The sequence below is a fragment of the Fistularia commersonii genome, chromosome 18 (assembly GCF_037954325.1).
Source record: "Fistularia commersonii isolate RoL2024-O1a breed Wild chromosome 18, RoL_Fcom_v1.0, whole genome shotgun sequence".
Taxonomy (NCBI): domain Eukaryota; kingdom Metazoa; phylum Chordata; class Actinopteri; order Syngnathiformes; family Fistulariidae; genus Fistularia; species Fistularia commersonii.
In genome coordinates this window covers 4,783,559-4,803,607 of record NC_141301.1, presented here as the reverse complement: position 1 = coordinate 4,803,607, position 20,049 = coordinate 4,783,559, and the positions used below count along the sequence as shown (strand labels likewise).

Genomic DNA, 20,049 nt, shown 5'->3' with positions numbered 1-20,049 from the left:
AAAACTAATTTTTGTTCACTTAAAAATGACACAGTATTATTAAGAAATATTACAAGTATTTTAAAATCAGTTCCAAACTGATTTTTTGTTTAAATCAAAATTGTCTGGGAGCCATATGCCGTCACCGGAAGAGCCATATATGGCTCGCGAGCCATAGATCCCCGACCGCCACCTTATATCAAGGTGTGCCTAATTATTATTATGGAAAGGAAAAATGAGACAAATATGAGAAAACTGACTCTGAAAAGTCAAAAATTGTAAAAAGTCTTTTTGAGGGATGCAGCACTGTTGACATATCTAAGATATTGGGGCGTGATCACAGAGCCATCAAACGTCAAAGATTTTAACAGAATCAAACATGAAGCTACCAGGAACCCATCATCCTCCAGTGCTGCCATATTCCACAACTGCAACCAACCTGGTGTCAAGAAGTACAAGGTGTTCAGTTCTCAGAGACATGGCCTAGGTAAGAAAGGCTAAAAACCCGACCACCTCTGAACAAGGCACATAAGTTGAAATGTCAAGAATGGGCCAGGAAATATTTGAGGATAGATTTTTCAAAGGTTTTGTGGACTGATGAGATGAGAGTGATTCCTGACGGACCAGATTGATGGGCTCGTGGTTGGATCGGTAACGGACACAGACCTCCACTTTCAACTCAGACGCCAGCAAGGTGGAGGTGGGGTACTGGTGTGGGCAGGTATTATTAAAGATGAGCTAGTTGGACACATATGGGTTGAAAATTGACTCAAAATCAACTCTCAGACCTACTGCCAATTTTTAGAAGACACTTTCTTCAAGCAGCTGGAAAAAGTCTGCATCTGTCGAGAAGACTGATTTTCGTGCAGGACAACTGTTCATCACACTGCGTGGCTGAAGCGTAAAGGTCTTTAAGAGGACAAACTAATGGCGTGGCTCCCTTCTTCACCTGACATAAACCCAATAGAGAACCAGTGAAGGTAACCAGTACACCTCCTAACAGTGTCTAGGGAGGTTGTAGTTGCGGCTTCATAAAAAGTTGATTCTGACCAGTTCAAGAAACTAATTGACTCTGTGAGTGGAATGGAATTGTTACTGTTATCGAAAAGAAAGGTTTGTTTGCTTTATTTTTTTCATTTCAGAAATGTTTATTTGTAAATTTTAACTTTCTTTATCATATTATTCTCACTTCAACATGTGCAAATAAACAAATGAGATGGGAAAATCTTTGTTTTTCATTTAGTTGCATAGTAATTCTGCACACTAATAGTTGCCTAATAATGGTGTACATATAGATATTCTTTTAAGTAAGACAAAACTTCACTTTTACGACCTGAATGTTCAGGTTTCGAGGGTTTGTTCACATTTTGGATTGAGCACTGTAGTTGCACAATAACAAAATTAATGCTCAAAAATACAGCTTGCCTAATAATTGTGCACACAGTGTACAATCAGAGAGCTGGTTTGGACGTGTGCAGAGGAGGGATAGTAAATATATTGGTCGAAGGATGCTGAGGTTGGAACTGCCAGGCAGGAGGCCTAGAGGAAGATCGAAGAGGAGATTTATGTTTGGAGTGAAAGAAGACATGAAGTTAGTTAGTGGGAGAGAAGAGAATGTGGAGAAAAGGTGTTAGATGGAGGAAGTAGATTCACCCATTATGGGAGTAACTGAAAGCAGGAGAAAAATGAAATGAAAGTAAATTAGATGAAAAATAAAATGAAAAATAGAAATACAGTAAAATAACTGCCACCAGTTGTGACAAAAAGAGGCGAAATTGCCCATGATGTGCTACAGTACTGCAGAACAGAAATGCCGACAGCAGGGGGGTTGCAGTCCATGACTAGGATGTTCATGACAGGAACTACCCCAAAAATGTTCTCAGTTCATTTTTTTTTTTTTATAAGTGTACCTCCATCCAGCATAGAGTCTTATCTGCATCCCAGCGCTGCACTGGCACAGGACGGCCCTTTGCTTAACTCACTATATTGGACAAGACAGTAACATGGAACATTTAGAGGATGGAGAGGGTACGGTCGCAGCAGGCTTGCCAGCTGTGATAATGATGTATAATTTAATTGAAGGCTGTGCTTCTATCCTCTATAGAACTCAAACTGCTCTCCTCTTGTCAATGCATTATTCAGGCTAATGGTGACCCTGAAATAGAAAAAAGCTTCTTATCTCTTTAAAGTTTTATTGCAACGAGCAAAGAGAGGTAAGGAGGTATATCGAAAGAAAGTGAGTTAGAGTGGATGTGTTAGTGTCGGCAGGGGTTAAAAATAAATAAATAAATAAACAAATAACAGTAATCAGAATGCTGCAATCCACGGAGGTACGATTAACTGGGTATGTAAGAGTCTCCTATTTCAAACTATGGCAGTTGCATCTTCCTGGTAACTGCAGAGAAAACTCAGCAGGGCAGTAAATTCGGGATGATAATCAATCACTCTCTGCAGTTATTTACAAGGGCATAATCTACCCTAAAAAATACATGAAAAAGAAAAAAATAAGCGGCTTGGAAGTTAAAAATAAAGCTTTGCACCCAGTCTCTGCTGACTACCTCTGTCCTTTTGCTGCTTTCAAAAACATTTGAATCTAAATTTTTAACGGCAGAACTTGTCCTCCATCACAATCATCATGAGAGAGACATAGAGAAGCGAAAGGGGGAAAAAAAAATATAAAGCACAGTCGGGCAGCCATGCATATACTATTGTGCACTGAGTATCTGCACACGTGATCACGCGGTTCCTCAGCGACAGAGTTCCCGCCGTAGAAAAAAAAACACCGCTCCTGCAAAGTGTAATATCCCAGGCAATTACAATTCAGCCTAATTGGACGACATGCAACTGAAATGTGGCAATTAAGGTGCTCAGAACAACAAGTGGATGAGGAGGTTTGCATGGTAGAGGAGAGGAAGAGCAGCGTGAATCAGTTATTTTATAGCCTCGGCCCATAATTATCTATTTTTTTTATTTATCCAGGGTACGTCTGTCATTTAGCGACGGCTGAAGCTTGGCGTCATATGTTTATGTTGTGATTAAATGAACGCAACCGTGGAAATCCATGTTTACCCAAAGGATCGTATCACCGGAGAAACATTTCAACCCTTTGAAATGAGTTTGTCTGGAAACTAATAAAAGTCCTGTCAGTAAACTGTTATTTACTTGGATTATCACTTGAATGTCAAAGGAGTTGATATAACAAATCATTCTCATGGCCTGCGCCATGAGAGGATAAATGGGTTAACACACTGATATTTAAACTCTTGGAATTAGAATCATTTCATAAAGGTTATTCGGGAGATTCCTTGTCTTTTTAACATTTTTATTCAGGTCCTCATCTGAGTGGTATATCATAACAGCCCTGCTCATCAGCGGTAAAATGAACTTGAAAAACTATACTATTCTCAATATAATGTCAATGAAATTCAATGTATACAAACACAAAATAAGTTAAATAATAAATGATTTAAAAAATAACTCCGGAATAGAAAAAGACAAAATACAGTTTGTTTTTTTTACACGTTCAGGTCTCACACTGCTTCCTCTCTTCGAATCTAGTTATTGAATGTCGATTCAATCCTGTTACCACTGTGAATGTAGTCACGCCTACTGTTTCCCGCTTGTAACCGCTTGTAAACTCCACTTGTTTCTTAAAAAAAAAAAAAAGAAAAGAAGGTGTAGGCGGACAATTAAGGCGATCGCAGTTGAGAAACTAATTCTTCCGACTTGTGGTGGCACAAAGCTTAATTATCTAATTGAATTTAAATGGGAACAGCAGGCACATTTTCTGCCTTTTTAGCTTTTTTTCTTTTCCATCATGATTGAGTAATTACGAGGAAGTTAAGTCTACTTCGTTATGGATCTACACCCAGGCTGTCTGGTAAACTTAATTGAAAAAGCAGGAAGTGAGAAACCTAGGGTTTGCAATGATCTCAACTAAGAAAAAAAAAAAAAAACTGAAACTAGTCGAGGATGTCAGCAGGACATCACTGGGACATTCGGTGTGACAGTCCATACTATGCTTTTGGTCCCTCCAGAAAAAGTCAAATCATATTAATTGAAAGTTAAGACAGTGATCTAATTTTTCTGTCAGACTGTTGCCTAATTTCTGCTATTAGTTTGTGTCATATTTTGAACCCTGGAGACAGATCTGACTTCCTGCCTTGGACATGACATGACTGGAGGTCAGGGGATGATATCCATGAATTAATTTGACATAAAGAGAAGACTGGTCTGTATGACAAAACACTTAGAAATGAGCAAAACATGTGGTGGGATTGAATCTTAAGCACAATAATGACAGCTTTTTATTGTGTCAACCATTAGAACACAGCTCCAAAATTTTATTTATTTCTACTTTTTTTAATGAAGCAGCAAGATTTGACTAGACGGGGTATGATTTGACCTTCCCTCAGCTACACCAACCAACTATGTCTGACTAATTACTTAAATGTGTGCATAATGTTTGGTGACATTTTGAAAAAAGACAAAAAAGAAATGGTGACTCACTATCAGAAATTGGAACAAGGCTGTGAGAAGGACAGTATTTGAGTTCTATCTTACTGTTCCTTTATGGCCTCCCTGTTCTATCCTTACTTAGACTCCTTTTACACGACAACATTCTGTTTTCAAATAGTGTTTTCAGTGTGCAGACTGAGTCGTTTTGAAAACCGATCTCCGTTCACAAACAACAGTAATACTGTGATACACACGGCAGGCCAGTAGCTTGCCTTTTGATTCTGTGATGAGCCAAAACACACTTGGGTAGTGACACTTCTTGACCCAGGGCAACAAAAAAATGGTGGGTACTATAGCAAGCGACCAAAACAGCAATCAATTGAATATTTGCGATGACCGGCAATAATTATCATTGTGAGTGACCCTGAACTACAAGACAGGTTAATTATGGAGAGCTGTAGACTCAGAGTCCAAAAACTGGAGTACTTTGGAGTCCACCATTGTTGTTATGGTCTCTCCACCCGTACATGACTCCTTGTCGTGTCCTCATTGTTTCATTTTCAGGAACCGTAAAGCCGTTCTATAAATGACTATTTTCTTATCTTATCTTATCTAATCTCCTTGGAGGGCAACACCATTGACCCGTACCACAGTAAAGTTTTTGCAAAATTGGAAAATCCAGGCTTTAGCTCCTTTAGCAGCTGAATCTTTGCGTTTACCTAGACTCCGAGCATCATATTTCAGACTCGCTGCTCTGTGCTCGACGCCTCTTGCAATTAATCTGAATAAAAGGTTTCAAGTTTAATTGGAGACATAGCCAACTTCAAGTGAATAAACGCAAAGATTTCCTTTTGAATAAATGTCTTTCAAGTCCCTATCACCGATATATGTAACTTTGTGTTGTTTGAGCCTGCAGTCTGCTGATGAAAGCCCCCGTGTTTGCCGTTATTCTCATCGAATGAGCTTGTGTGTCATTTTCTACTGCAACCTCACAGTAAAAACATTTAACCAAAGTCGCCGGCCTGGTGTTTGTCAGTGAGCTCAGCGCTGAGTGCTGCTGTTCATCAAAAATTCATCCGCAAAACAAGACATTCTCTGCATTTTCTGACAGCGGACCGGTTTGAAATATAGCAGAGTGAGCGGGAACAAGGAAGGATCAGCCTCAGTCAGCCGTTAGATGAGGAACTGCAGGTGACAGGCTGCAACTTCAAATGGGGACAGGGGAATGTGCCCATTTATCAACATGTATGTCTAAATCCATACAGCTGTTCAGCTGTTTATCATGATGCGGTAATTGTTTATGTAAATTGAAGGAAAAGCTTCGAAGTCGGAAGGAAAAAGTCCCCATTTTTGCAAAGTTTTTACCATTACTTTCAATAGGGATCACAGAATCACTCAAAGAATTATGGCAGAGACCATTTAGTATGTCATTAAAATGGTGAGAAAACAAGATATCACACACTTTGTTACCCCTTGTGACTACAAAAAAAGAGGGAAAAACCACCAGGGCTGAAAATCTTAGAGGATCATTTTCAGTCCAGCACTGATGGTCCTCTTGCTATTCCTCACGGACGAAGCAGATAAACGGGACTCGGTGAAAGTCCGCCGTAATCAGCAAATGCCGCGATGGAGTGACCATTTCTCAGTTGTCATCTGAGGTGGGCACTGCTATTCCTGTGTGAGGAGGAAGCAGTCACAACAAATCCTCCTCCCCCCTTTAGGTCTGTAAATGTGATACTCTGCAATCTCAGATGATCTGATACCCTCAGCTAAGGGAGACAGAAGAGCTGGGATTGTATTTCTATAATAGCTGGTGGTCTGCCCTTTTTTTTTTAACGTTTCCCCGCGCACTTCCGGGCTGAACCAACAGTCAAAAAAAGAAAAGAAAAAAAAAAATTCTCCAATAGCTCTCTTCACTTTAACATTTATTGCAGATTGGTTGGGCTTGAAATGGATTCAATTAGATATCCTCCAACGGGGCTCTCTTCTACCTCTGGTGTACCTGGGGGTGATGGCAACTCTGCCGGGCTGTGTGAGAATATGAAGGGAGAGTAATTTCCTGGCTTCCCGGCAATGTCAGATATCAAGCACGGGAAATAAGTGGGTTGTTTTCTGATCACGAGACCTCCTGAACTGGTGATCCACTGCCGACAGATGGGACGGATATAAATGATGTTGTGCCGCAGCCTTCGCTGCGACGCCGATACACCTGGTGTTAATCCAGCGACTTGTCAATGTCTTTGTAAATCAGGCCGCAAGGATGTATGAAAGTCAAAGTGAAGTTCGGGGGTCTGGCTGTGCAATATTTTTTTTTTTGCGAAATGATCACATAGGATGGATTGCTTGGGCTGGAATTATGCTACATAAATCCCATAAAGACACCATGTATACATAAGTTGTTGGAAGTAGGTGTACAGAGGTTGTCTGTACAGTTAACAGCCTCACATCAAGGTGGAAACTGGTGGAGTTGTCATTGAAAAAATTGGTCTCTCGGTGTCTCATGGCCACTGAAGGAGTCGGCGGGCACACTGACACCAACCGGCCTTCCTGAATGAAAAAAGGCCCATGATTAATGTTATTAATTACCTGTGTTTACCCTGCAAGGGCATGTCAAGCAGCTGTTGTGTAAAGTCCTTTACAGCTTGCTTCTACATTATTTGTTAAAAAACAATGAAGGAGAATTAGACCAAAACTTTTGCAAAACAAAAGTGTTTTTTTGACTATCTGTGTTTCAACATTGATAAGAGCAAAAAAATGTTTTTGTTTGGAATGAGATACAGTTTCAAATATTTGTGCATAGTATTCAGTTCCCAGATATGATTAAACTAAAGTCTGCCCATAAAACTCGAAGCTGCCTGCGGGCTTGGAAGGTAGAAGTGAAAATTTGGTTTTCTCGCTCACGCGACCAGAAGCTTGTAGGAGAGTTACTGTGGCACAACAGAAGTCATTTTGATCGTAATGCAATGTCACGATGTTGAATTTGATCAGGAACAGCAATTTGAAGTCAATGAAAATTACTTCTGCGGGAGAAATCCGGTGACACCATGCCGGCGCACAAATGAGATGTGAAATGATCATCCCCGGCGAACATCTTCGCCGCGTAATGACGAGGCATCCATCCTAACACGTTTGTCTGGCCCAAGATGATGCGGTGCAATATCACGGAAAAAGTATCTCTGTAAATGTGGGATGCAAACAAAATGAACCGAGCGGAGATTCAAATTCAAAACGAGGCTGTGGAAGTATTTGCTTAACCAAGTGCAGTGCAGACAGGGGAAGAGCCTGGAGCCTGAATACAGGAGGGAAAGGTGGACAGCGGGAGGAGGGGGATGACTTGTCATTGAAGTCCATTCCACCAGAGGCTAGTGATTGCTGAGACTTCACACTGTATCTGCCTCACCCGTGGTTCGCAGATTGGCGATCCCTAGCAGTTTCCGGTCACGACCACCTCTGCGCCTCCCCGAAATGTCTCGAAGAACCGTCGGAAAAACATAATTTCTTCAGGTGCGTTGTCATAAAATCGATCTGTTGTTGTTTGTTTTTGTTTTTTTTCTAAAGTACATTGCATAAGACGTTTTCAGTCGAAAGGCGAAAGCAGAAATGAGGGAGATGGAGAGCCCGTGAATTCGAATGGCCTGCTTTGTTGGTAATTATAACAATTTATGCGTCATATAAACACTATTAACATGCAAGGAGAGGTGGACATGAAAATGGATTCTCTCATTATCTAATATTTGAGAGCGAGCAATGTCAATACGTGCGCACTTCTGTGTAATGAGGCGCCACAGGAATGGCTAGAAGAGACACAACAACTGCAAAAGAAGAGAATGCGAGAGGCTGAAAGTGTCAAGGAATCATTAAATAGATCACGGCGGTGACACTGCCTCTTTGAAGACGCAAAGATCCCACTGAGCATCAGCCTTGAGTGCTAACAATGCCGATAGGCTGCAGGGAGCATCTCTCCGCCTGCTCACTGAGAAGCAGCACTAAGATTAGAGGTTCCTTTAATCCGACAAAGGGGATTAAATGATACAAGAGAGGCAAGAGGACTGCTCCCACGGAGGGGCTGAGATGAATTATTAACACTTCTCACAACTGGTGATCTAAGTCCTTAAAGCAAAAAAAAAAAAGAAAAAAATCACAGTTCCAAGACACTGGTGGCATGTTCTGTCATCCAAAAAATTCCAGGGCGCACGAATAAAATGTGAATTTCTCGAAACACAATCCACCACATGCGGCGGGCCATCTGCGGGACAACGTGTCCCTCAGATGGGAAAGGTTTTTCAAAGAACAGCCGAGAGAGAGAGCGAGAGAAGGAGAGAGAAACTGAATGACCGAAATGAACCAATAAAATAAAAATAAAAATAGCTTACACAATCCTAAAGCTGTTTGTCAAAGTCTTAGTGAGAGCTCTCTGAAAAGTTACACCGAGACGACATGGGTGGTCGTAACTCCTTCCGAAAAGATTAACTATATTTTAATAATCTCATGCCACATTGAATGATTTTTGTTGAAGCCAAGAAAGGAGGTGTAAATTCATGGCTGAATATTTAAACAAAGCCTTAGTATATTAAGTGGAGTGACACACAACATCGAGTTCCCTGGAGCCAAGGTCAGCCAGAGATGGCAATGAATCATCCTGATTTCTCTGTCCCACCCAGGATCACAGACGTTCACTCCCTTGAAAGACCGACATGCATTTTCCCCGAAAAAACCCAAATCCGACAATTCTAAAAAAACAACACAAAAATAAATCACGGTAGTTCAGCCTCACTTACCTCCCTTGTTCCATCTTCCTTTAGTCCGTGCCTGATAAGTGAGTTCGGGACAGCCAGACAGGACCAAGAGAAAAAAAACAAGTTCAAACGCGGAAAAAAATCCAGACTTTGCCCTGGAAAACATGTCCAAGAGTTGCTGACAGCCAAGTTCACTTTCACATGGCCGTGCTCCCCCCGAGAGCGGCGCAGCTGTGGCGCGTGGAAACCCACGCGTGGGCTGTCATCAGTCACACGCTGGTTGTCAGCAGCGGCTCTCTGGTTCTACCATGCTGCTCTGTTGATGCTCCAGCTGGGTGCTGGTCTTCACTGATGCTGGGGCTCCGAGCAAAGCCACATGTCTGCCTTCGGTGAGCGGTGCCTCACCGGAGCACATGGGAACCGCACCAAAACACACAGCTCGCCACGCAATGGCACGGCTCAGCTACGCTCGACACGGTGTGCTGGAACTCGCTCTCATTCCAGCTCACGCACACACACACACACACACACATACACACACAGTCACACACACAGTCACACTCACACACCCCTCTCTCTCTCTCTCTCTCTCTGCCTCTCTCTCACGCTCACCGCTGCCACCGCCGATGATGCCGACACTGCTGCTGCTGCTGCTGCTGCTGCTGCTGCTGCTGCTACTGCTATTTCCTGCCCTCCTCGCTCTGTTTCAGAGGGAATTCACACGCTCTGTCTTTTGCTTCAGGCTTAGCATGGAGGAGACGAGAGGTGGGAGCACGATCTGCCTGGCGCACTCTGGAAAGGACTTTCCAGGACTGCGTTAGAGTGCGCGAGGCTGTGTGGCGGAGAAAAATAAAGTGAGCGGTAGCGGGTGAGAGGAGCTTCTCTCGGTGACAGCGCGATCGTATTTACCTCACAGCCATCATATTTGGACAGATGACCTTGACCGGCGAGCTTTTACCTGGAGACTGCCTTCTCCTCGCCAAACTGAGGGTTTGGCTTCACTGAGGGGCACTGAAGCAAAAAGCGATGGACAAGGAGAAGGCGAGGGGGGGGGTTGAAATGAGAGGCACTTTTAGGGGGGCAATTTGGGGGTTTTGATCCAAATGCTCTGCAGTGACAGCTCAAGCACGGTCAACCGAAAGACCACCTGGGCAATGCAGCTAGACAACAAAAATGGGGAGATGTTGCCAAAAAAAGCACATGAGGCAACAGAAAGATACACCACGAGAGGATTAGCGAGCTCTGAATAAAAGATTGTTGAATTTAAGTTGAAAACCCGAGGGGAAACATGTTCAGCGATACACCTGTGATGCGATAAGCTATATTACATCCGAACGGTGAGACAGATGCAAAAATGCAAAGTTTCCGTTCCTCTCTTATCATACGGGAGATCACAGTTGTCAGCTAACTTGCTTTTGCAGGAAATGCACTTGGTTTCACCTTAAATCCCTTTTTTTAAAACTCATCGGCAACAATTTCATCAGCGATTCAGTCGATGCTTTTTAGATAATTTGCTAATTTTTGTGTCCTCATTTTTAAACTCTGTATGTCTCTGTACATGTGAAATATGATATTTCGATAAAAGAGGCTGCTGTTTTCCTTGTTTTGTCATTATTTTTAATTGTTAATGAATGTGTGGGTTTTCATTGTGTCAAACATAATATCAGCGTGATTTTTGATGGTTGTTTCGTTCACTGAGCCCAATGAATAATCAGAGAAGTGCGTGATGGCAACCCGGCTCTCAAGAGAGTAAGCCCTGCACTCTATTTTTGAGAGATGGAGTCCCCTCCCCCACCTGTGGCTCAAGCAGATCAAATATTGACTTTTGCTTACTTTTTAAGTTGTTTTTACCCCTTGTTTTCCCTTATTATTTCCGTGAACTTGGCCTGGAGCTCAGCTTAAACTGAATTTATTACTTTGGTCTCTGGAGCTCTTTAACCATCGTTTCATTTTCTCACTGTGGTCTTTCTCTGCTCCCCATTTCCTTCATGTGTCTGTGTCCGACAGGGATTTGTGAGAGAATTAATTCATTAGTGGCGTGTTGACCTTCATTTATGGCTGTTTATAGGAGGGGATTTCGGGGGATTTAGAAAAAATAGGATTGCACATGTGTATATAGACGATCCATAGACTTTTTTTTTTCTTTTTTCCATGCATACACATTATATAATGGGCTAGTTTTATACGCCTGGGCTATTTTCATATTAATGAAACACAGCTACTTTACAAGCATTTCAAATTGCTATGATCCAATTACCGATTCATAGAGATATAATGTTGCTGATTAGTTATCTGTAAAATTACATATAAAAAAAGGCAATTGCTGCGTTAGTCAGTCACAATCTCCAGGCATGTTCAAGTAACCCAGTTCGTACAACCAACAGTCCAAAAGCCAAAGCTATCAATTTGCAATTTAACAAAACAGCAAACGTGACACTTGATGGAACTGCGACCATATAGGAGTCGATCAATTTATCATCTCAGGTAGTGAAGCTTTAGGGTTAAGATCTGAAAGTTGATTAGCCAACTAAACCAGTAGAATGAACATAATATTGGGCTGCACCGCGTTGTAGATTTTCAGTAAATATCTGGTAAATCTCAATTTTAGATACACGCATGACTGAATTACCAATAATAGTTCCAGGGGAGCAATGTAGTAAAATACCCGGCATAATGACTTGGAGGAAATTACTTGTATTTGCAGCTGACACGCTCTCCCACTATGTGTTTTTCATATACTCATCTAAATATGCACATGAAACTGCTTGGAGGACTTCCATTTCCATAGCAGCTCATCATATTCCTTGACTTGGTGTGTGTTTGCGAGTGATCTTAAAAGAATAAATAATTAAATCAAAATGGTTTGCACAAAATGGATGGCGAGGAAAGAGTACATGCAGACAGGAGAAAGGAGAGGAAATTTTGAAAGTTCTGAGGAGAATCTAAACTGTTTTCCGATCACCAACAGTGGGCGTTTGTTACATAGTGAAATCAAACTGTACGTTTTCCATCTTCACTTCATCCCCACTACCGAATTATGATGACGTGCCCCAACCATGTTAGGAGTCCCAAATATTATGAGACAATACTGCTGTGGCTTCAAGTATGTGGATGACACAATCCTGTTCAGCTTCCCCCCTCCAACATCAGCAGTGAAGCTTAGCCTCCAGGTGAAAAGGTAGAGGACCACAGTTGTGCAACTATCCATCCCCTATGCATATTGGCCGCCACCCTGGTCTCCACATCGCCAACAATGGCAACCTCAAGCTAGAGATTGACTTGCAGCTGCAGTCACGCAGCCTCTCTGGAAGCTCTTCTGGTGCTACCACTCTGTCTCCCACGAGACAAAAGTGTGCACTTATAATGCAGCAGTTGTCTCCATGCTCCTGTATGGAGCTGAGTCGTGGCCCCTAAACAAGACCCTGGCCAAGAGAAATGACGGCTATGACAGCAAGGCTCTCAGGACCATCAAGAACATCAGACGACCCCTCCATGTCAGCAACATTGATTTATGGAAAAGCACAACCAGCAGCCCCCCCCCCCGGCTTGCCACCCACCATCGCATTCAAGTGTTCGGCCATCTCCCCTGACTCCCCCTGGAACATCCTTCATGTGCCATCCTATCACTCACCCAGAGAGCATTTGGCTGGAAAAGAACATGTGGCAAACCCCACAACAGTTGGCTAAACACTATAGAGGAGGACCTGCAACATCTGGAGATCAACATAGAGGACACGGACGAGATAGCCCAAGACCGCCGCCACCATGTACGAGCATTTGTGGTAGTGGTCGTAACAATACTGTTACGTACCTCACAGGGTACGCTTAGGTTTGCACAACTTGTCATTCCTTCTCAAGTTGTTTCTCTTGATTACCATACACGTGCAAGGTCGTTATCTGAGCTGTACACTGAGTTTTACAAGCACCCAAATCATCTGGTGCTTTCCCACTACAAGCCGGAGTTTATCAAGATAGAGGATCACTGAAGAAAAAAAGAAAAAAAAAAAATCAAGGTTATGGAGCTTTGTCAGACAAGCTCTGTAACCTTGATGCTCCCACCCAAGTTCATAAAAAAGGTACTTGACAAGCAGGGAGTATGAAACGGCTGCTTCGTACATCCCCTGGTTTTAATGTCCTAATTACAGTTTGTAAAGAACCCAGGACTGAGTCCATAATTTTTTTTATACACCACACAAATTAATATTCTGTATCCATGAACCCCATTCATTTTGTGGAATCATCCCCTGTGCCTGATTCCTTCAACAAACTTTTCTCATTTAAGGGGCAATACTAACAAAAAGGTGTCATCTGGTGGCAGAATGCATTTCTGACGACGGAAATGCGATTCTTGACTGGGTTTAATTCTCTTCTGACTATTAAACGAAGTACTCTGGAAAATGTAAACCATCAGTGTAACAAAGACCTCTCTTTTTTCATTATTGTGATTGCTTTTGATGTTTGAATGCACAACTGAATACAATTTCCGATGTGGTTACATTTTATTTGATCTCTAACCAGTGTACGGAAACATAAACAGATGCTGGTCTCAAAGTACTTCCTGGTAAAATAAAGGTTAAAAATATAAATTAAGTGCGTATTTTGCAAAAACTTCTCACTGCTTCAGGGGGATGAGTGAAAACTCATTCCTTATCCAATAACCCCAAAGTATTTTGCAAAACAGACCAAGTTCCAGACTCCACCCAAACAATTGCTGTGATTGGACATCTATTCTGACACAAGCGAGGAGAAAAAAAGGCATAATTTGCCACCTTGCTGCTCACCTGGTGTGATCCAATGTCAGTGAGCCAATTACGCATGAAGCTGACCGGAAAAGATGTCAATTTCACCATGTTTTTAGATGAATTTTTCACAGAATCACTGATATAAACTGTCACTGAGACAATCAGTGTGGCTGCATGAGCCTCGCAAGACAAGTGTAACTAGAGCTAACAACATCTGTGGAAATGCGTGCAGCTCAAGATCATCAGCTGAAGTGGACATTCCAGATGCAAATATGGTGTAAATTATGTTTTTTAAGTTGCTTTATGGCTATTGGATACATCATTTACACCAAAGAGGGTGTATGGACGTATTTCAAATGTTTCTTGCATTTATTCATTTTTATTTATTTTTTTCTTTTATGTCTGAACCAGTGTTTTACCATTATATTCAGTCTTCTCATGCAGAAATGCTATGAAACTCCATAGTGTTTGACATGCCTGCCAATCTCTCAGTGAAAAGATGAGTTGATAGTCACGAGACTGGTATCTGTTATGGAAAAAGGTCTCCCTGATTAAATTATTGTTTAGGTTTTTATAAAGTCATATATTATTTATTTCCATGCTGAGAGCCCGAATTGCTGCCTCTGGCATCTGACCGAAGCCACGAGTACCTGTAATGCAGACAGTTCCTGGAGAGTGACCAGACAGGAATAAAATACATGGAGCATGTGGTGGATCCTGTGCTAAATGGCTATGTGGTCTTCAGTTGTGAAAAGTCTGCATCTCACAGTTGGGTTTGCTTCAAAAGCCATGGCTGACAAGCAAAAACCTTGAAAATAGCAATCACCGCTGTAATGGCCATGCTGCAATTACCATCCACACTGTAAATTGATGGCAAAATGACTTTCTTCCACACTGTGGATTCGGCACATAGCTACATCAAAGAACTTTAACATATTGGGCTTTTTTTGGGGGGGGTGGGATGTTGCAATTTGTGTCTCAATGTTTGCCGGAATTCATGTTGGTGTGTTTATAAACAGACCCTCCTTGGTTGAAACTGGACTAAATTGCAAGTTCCACTTTTCTTGCTTCGTATATATGGCACATTTGATGCATCCATGTTGGAGTAAACCTAAACTTGACATCTCCTTTCAGCTGGATATTGTAGTTTAGTGCTCAGCCTTCGGACACCTTCTCCCAAAGAACCAGTCAATCTTCTAACCTTAACCTATGGTTGACTTGATGAAGTGATAATACCCAGGCAAAGTGCATTTAATGTAAAATGACGAAAACAGTTTGTCCCTTCCCCTATCAAATCCAAGGCAACATAAAGAGTGAATCAAAGTGTGAGGAAGATATATTTGAATTTGAGATGAAAAACTTCAGATGATAAAGTTCAGGAAGAGAAATAAAGCACAGAAATGAAAAAAAAAGTCTATTCGTGTGTCACAAGTTGATAAAAGGGACAGACTTTGATTTCAACTGCCTCTTGTGTAAATTTAGTTCACACAGACATAAATCTGTTGAAGCATAGCTGGAATTAGCATTCAGTGTCTTTGTTTAAGGTCCCTGCGAGCCCGTTACAATAACAATTCAAAGTTGCTTCCCTTCAAACCACTTTTCTTGCCTAATGCAGGGGGTAAGAAATGGTCGCGGAGAGTATGATCAGAATGATGACAGTGCAAACCTCGCGCCACGTGACAGTTAAGGTAGATGTACAGAAATAAAAGCGGAGAAGTATTGTTCAGCTGAGTACTCTCACAAAAATACCCCCCACCACTGTAGAAAGGAGAAAAGGGAAGAAGAATGGAGAGGATGTGCAAACCCCTACATCCACACTGGTACGTCTGACAGCTTATCACCCTCAGACAAGAGCCCCCTGGATAAATGTGGTCAAGCAGGAGAGAAGCCCAGCTTCAGCAGTGATGGGGTGCAGGACAGCGATAAGGATGAAGCACTACTGGGTGAAATGGGGGAGTGAGGAAAGGGGCCCCGGGCTGAGACACTCAGCCAACAGCGACGCTCATTCCAGCTCTTGCTGGCTAAACCTCTTAAAAAATTTACACATAGGCATTTACTATACTCAGCAAATATAAATTGCTGCATGGGAACATTTGCGTATCTGAAATGTGTGCGTGTGTGTGTATGTGTGTGTGTGTGTGCTCAAAAGTACAAAAAAATTAAAAAAAAAAAAAAAACTCCTAGAAAAAAATGGCTATAGAACAATAAGAGATTAAGAGTAGGAGGGGAATGAGATGAACAGAAAAGAACGAGCCAGACTGAAAAACTGCCTTCTTGATGTTGTTCCGACGCCAGCCTCATGCAAACACACCATGAAATTTGCTTTTTCAAAGGAGGTAACAGAGCGAGCACCATGAATTGATCCCCTGATGGAGATCTGGCTCTTTTTGTAGTCGCTCTCTCTTTTGCGCATCTGCCTGCCCAGATACTGGATAATCTACTCGCTCCCGGCATCCCTAATCCAACCATCCCCACTCACTCCGCCCATGTGTGTCCCAGCACAGGACAGGGGTGTAGTTTGGAAAGTATATCATGGAATAGATTGGGTTGTTTGTCTCAATTAAAATGTGTATTTTGCGGCACTGAGATGTTTATTTTCTCCTTTGCTACGCTCAATTGGCTGAAAGGCAGTTCACTTAGAATCCATGGGAATCAGCGCGGTAACTTTTGATCAACTGATCGATAGTTTTACTCTTTAAGTGTTTGTCTAAACACCAAACATTTCATTTTGATATCACAAATATGAATAAAATCCAAGACAATTGCTCAAGGGTGCATGCTTGAAATTCACCATGAATCTATAGAGAAATGAACCAACCACACGTCTCCCAGCTCAGCTCTTGCCAGCCAAATGTTAAAGATGATAAGCTGATTATGGATCTGTTAGCCAATTCCAGAGGAGAAGATAATAAGTAAATTGGAATCAACAAATGCACAACAGCTTGACATAAGTAGGGTGAGCCTCAATTTCTGTCACATTACCTTGGGACCCAGTGTATTCTCAGTGTATTTTCATCTACAGTGATTTTTAATTTAATTGTGTTGACAGTTTGTCACTAAAGCATGTATATGACCTCTGTATGACCTAAAAGGCTTCAACATCAGTCATGTGTTTTGATTGTATAATCGGACAAAACAAAATTTATGTATTACCAATTAACAGGAGAATAAAGATTCCTCAACCTTTTTTTAGCTAATATCAGTATAATTCTTGTTGTTGTTTACTAATATTACACAATGCTAAATGTCCCGCAAACTAAATGCACTGTGTGTAAACCCTACCTGAGATCTTTTTTTTTTTTTTTCAACAGGAGACCTTGGCAATTGTGTCTTCATCCTGGTGAGCAGTGCCATTTTTGTTCCGGAAGCGCGCCGAGTTCAACGAAAACAGAAGATTCAGAGTTACTGCTGTGAATCCATTATAACTCAATAATTATAATTTTGTTTCGAACCTATCACTGATGATGTATTTTCATAAACCTAATGGGAATTGTATGGTGGTCTGCTCCTCCATTACCTACATGTCTTCAATCTAACTGCTGGTTCGGGCATTTTTATGTAAACTTTTATGTATAACCATTCGGAAATGAACTCATTGTAATGTATGTGAAAATAGCAACCGAAGTCAAAGTGAGCAACAAGCCCAAGGTGCAATTACATCAGGAATAAATTCCTTTATACTGCATAAACTTGTGCACAGAATGTGACTGTGAATGGTCTGCAAGTCAAAGAACAGAGCGGTAATAAGAATCAGAATGAGTTAGTGATGGCTGTCATAAAATATGGCAGGGGCTTCTATTTACAACCTGTAATAAAACTGCCTCTCCTGCAATTTATGGGGATGCTTGCCCCGCAGAGCTAAACCCTTTTTGCCAAGGGCATGTTAATAACCTCCGTAGTGCATTCTGAATATATTGGCGGCTCGGCATTTTGTCTAATAGGGCATTACAAACTGGAGAACTGGCAGACGCTGGAAAAAGCAACATGTTTATATGGCTCTCAAGTGGAAGTTAGGATATGGCCTCCTGTGTGTCTCTTGACTTGCCCGAACTGCGAGAATGTCCTCGGCTTTCTTCCACCTTCATCAGGGATCATGTTCTGGTGTAATTTGTTTTCCTTTTTTCCAAAATAGTTTGAGATGTATTTGTTTTTATTGGTTTGAATAAATTAGATTCATCTTTTGATGTGTGACTGTTCATAGTAACTGAAGAAGTGGGAACACTATAAATTGCTGGGAGTCTAATTTTCGATGCAAATGAAGCAAGGAATTATTGTTTTTTTATCACTTTGTTTATAGGTAAGCCGAAAAAAAAACAGAAACTTTTATTATTTTTGAATGTTCAATTGAAAAGTATCAACATGGCAAATAGTTATACACGACAATAACATCACTCACACTTCCTGCTGCATCTGAATCATTGCACACATAAATAAAAAATTATAAAAATGCTTCATCTGAGTGCATACTGGGACCAGATTCAGACACACTCAATAATTACAAATAAGGTAGTTTCAATGATATGACTGAACAGACCATAATACCGCGGACACATGGTATTAGCATCATGTTCTCTCTGTCATTCAGCAGTTATCCAGAAAGATGCAAATGTCATAAGAAACCCACTGCCGATTTGCGGCAAACGACATGCAGTACCCAAGTTAAAATTTAATCACGGTGTCTTTTCTCAACGGGCAAAAAAATGAATAAAAACAGAGGCTGGCATTTTAATACGTAATACAATAAACCAAACGGTGCGGCAACCAGAGCGAGTATGTGATAAAGACAATATTTACATTATGCAACAAAAAATATTCATGCCCTCCTATAAACCGTTATGCCATGGTTAATGTTTTTGTAAATAAAGAAACAATGCAAAGACTGCGAGAATGTATTGCAGAACTGCAATGAGAAGAATGACTCCATTGATATTCTGGTGTCCATTAATGAGGTGGATGAGACTCATACATGGAACGACCACATCGACTTAGCCCATCTATTCTGGCTGAAGAGCTTTACCTGACCAGTAGACTCTCCGGTGAAGGTCACCGGCTCTCCATACAAACAGCCGTGTCTGCTCTGTATCACACACTCAATTAAATTACAGGTTTCAACAGCGGCGGCTCTCAACGCCCTGCCTTCCACCATGCCTCCCTCATTTCTCAAAACACTATAAAATCTCAATTACACGTGCTACTTTGGTCCGTGCACATAAATTCCTGTTTTCGGCGCACGCCAGAGTAGAATGTGTGCGATGCAAATGTGTCACTGTTCACATGCTCATCACAAATCCATCAAGAGGCTTGTTTAACCCATTGTGTTCCGTTCGACCGTGAGGTCAAGAACATTTTCGATAAATTCTAAAATGTATGGCATAGTTAATATTCGGTGAAAAAAAAAAAAAAAAGACTACGCAGAGAAGTGAGAAATCCAAAATACATTTTTTATCAATCATGCAACGGTTGTCCCAAAAATGAGTGAAGATTTTCTCCCAAAAATAAATTGGTTTAATTGTAATAACGCCTTATGATTACACATAACACAACAGAAAAGCATGATTGCGAGCAACGCCAGCCACTCCGCACACAGCCTGTTCAGCCTTGTGCCTCCAGGCCGATCCACCAGACTCACCAACTGCTTCACACACCAGGCTGTCAGGATGCTGAACTCACTTCCCGCTATCCTACTCCCCACAATCTGCCCCACCCAAGGATACCGAACTCCTCCCCCAACCTCCCACAAACTGCGCCCCTATGCCCCAAATGCCCCAAATGCCCCGATCTCTCCCCCCACTGTGTATTGGACTCTGATAACATATCCAAACATCGCAACTTTCTTTTCTTTTTTGCACTACTGCTACTTTACACTAAGAAAACCATCATTCTGCTTTTGTCCATATCAAATTTTGGTACTACTTACTGATCTTTGCGCTAAACTATACAAAAAAAAAAAAAAAACCCTCTGCTGCTACTCTTCCATGCCGTCAAATATCAGTCTGTATCTGCGTGTACTTTACACTTCATATCTCATAGTTTAATGTTTACTGTTTAATGTTTACTGTTCACTGCTAATTTGCACTTGATTACAATTATAATATTTGTATTTCATTACACCGTTGAATTGTGAGAAATGTTTT

The 20,049-nt window shown here is 41.4% G+C and overlaps 1 protein-coding gene across 6 annotated transcripts in view; it reads right to left on the bottom strand.

Annotated features, from left to right (window-relative positions):
* Positions 1 to 9,437, bottom strand: part of robo2 (roundabout, axon guidance receptor, homolog 2 (Drosophila)) — a 286,436-nt gene extending 276,999 nt beyond the window's left edge. For 3 of the 6 annotated variants that reach the window (XM_086164710.1, XM_086164716.1, XM_086164711.1), the window contains exon 1: positions 9,216 to 9,437. In XM_086164710.1, coding sequence (XP_086020836.1) covers positions 9,216 to 9,339 — 124 coding nt within the window. In that variant the 5' untranslated portion in view covers positions 9,340 to 9,437. The remainder of the gene's footprint in view (positions 1 to 9,215) is intronic. The other 3 variants (XM_086164712.1, XM_086164717.1, XM_086164718.1) reach the window with 3 other exon arrangements.
* Between the last annotated feature and the right edge of the window lie 10,612 nt (positions 9,438 to 20,049).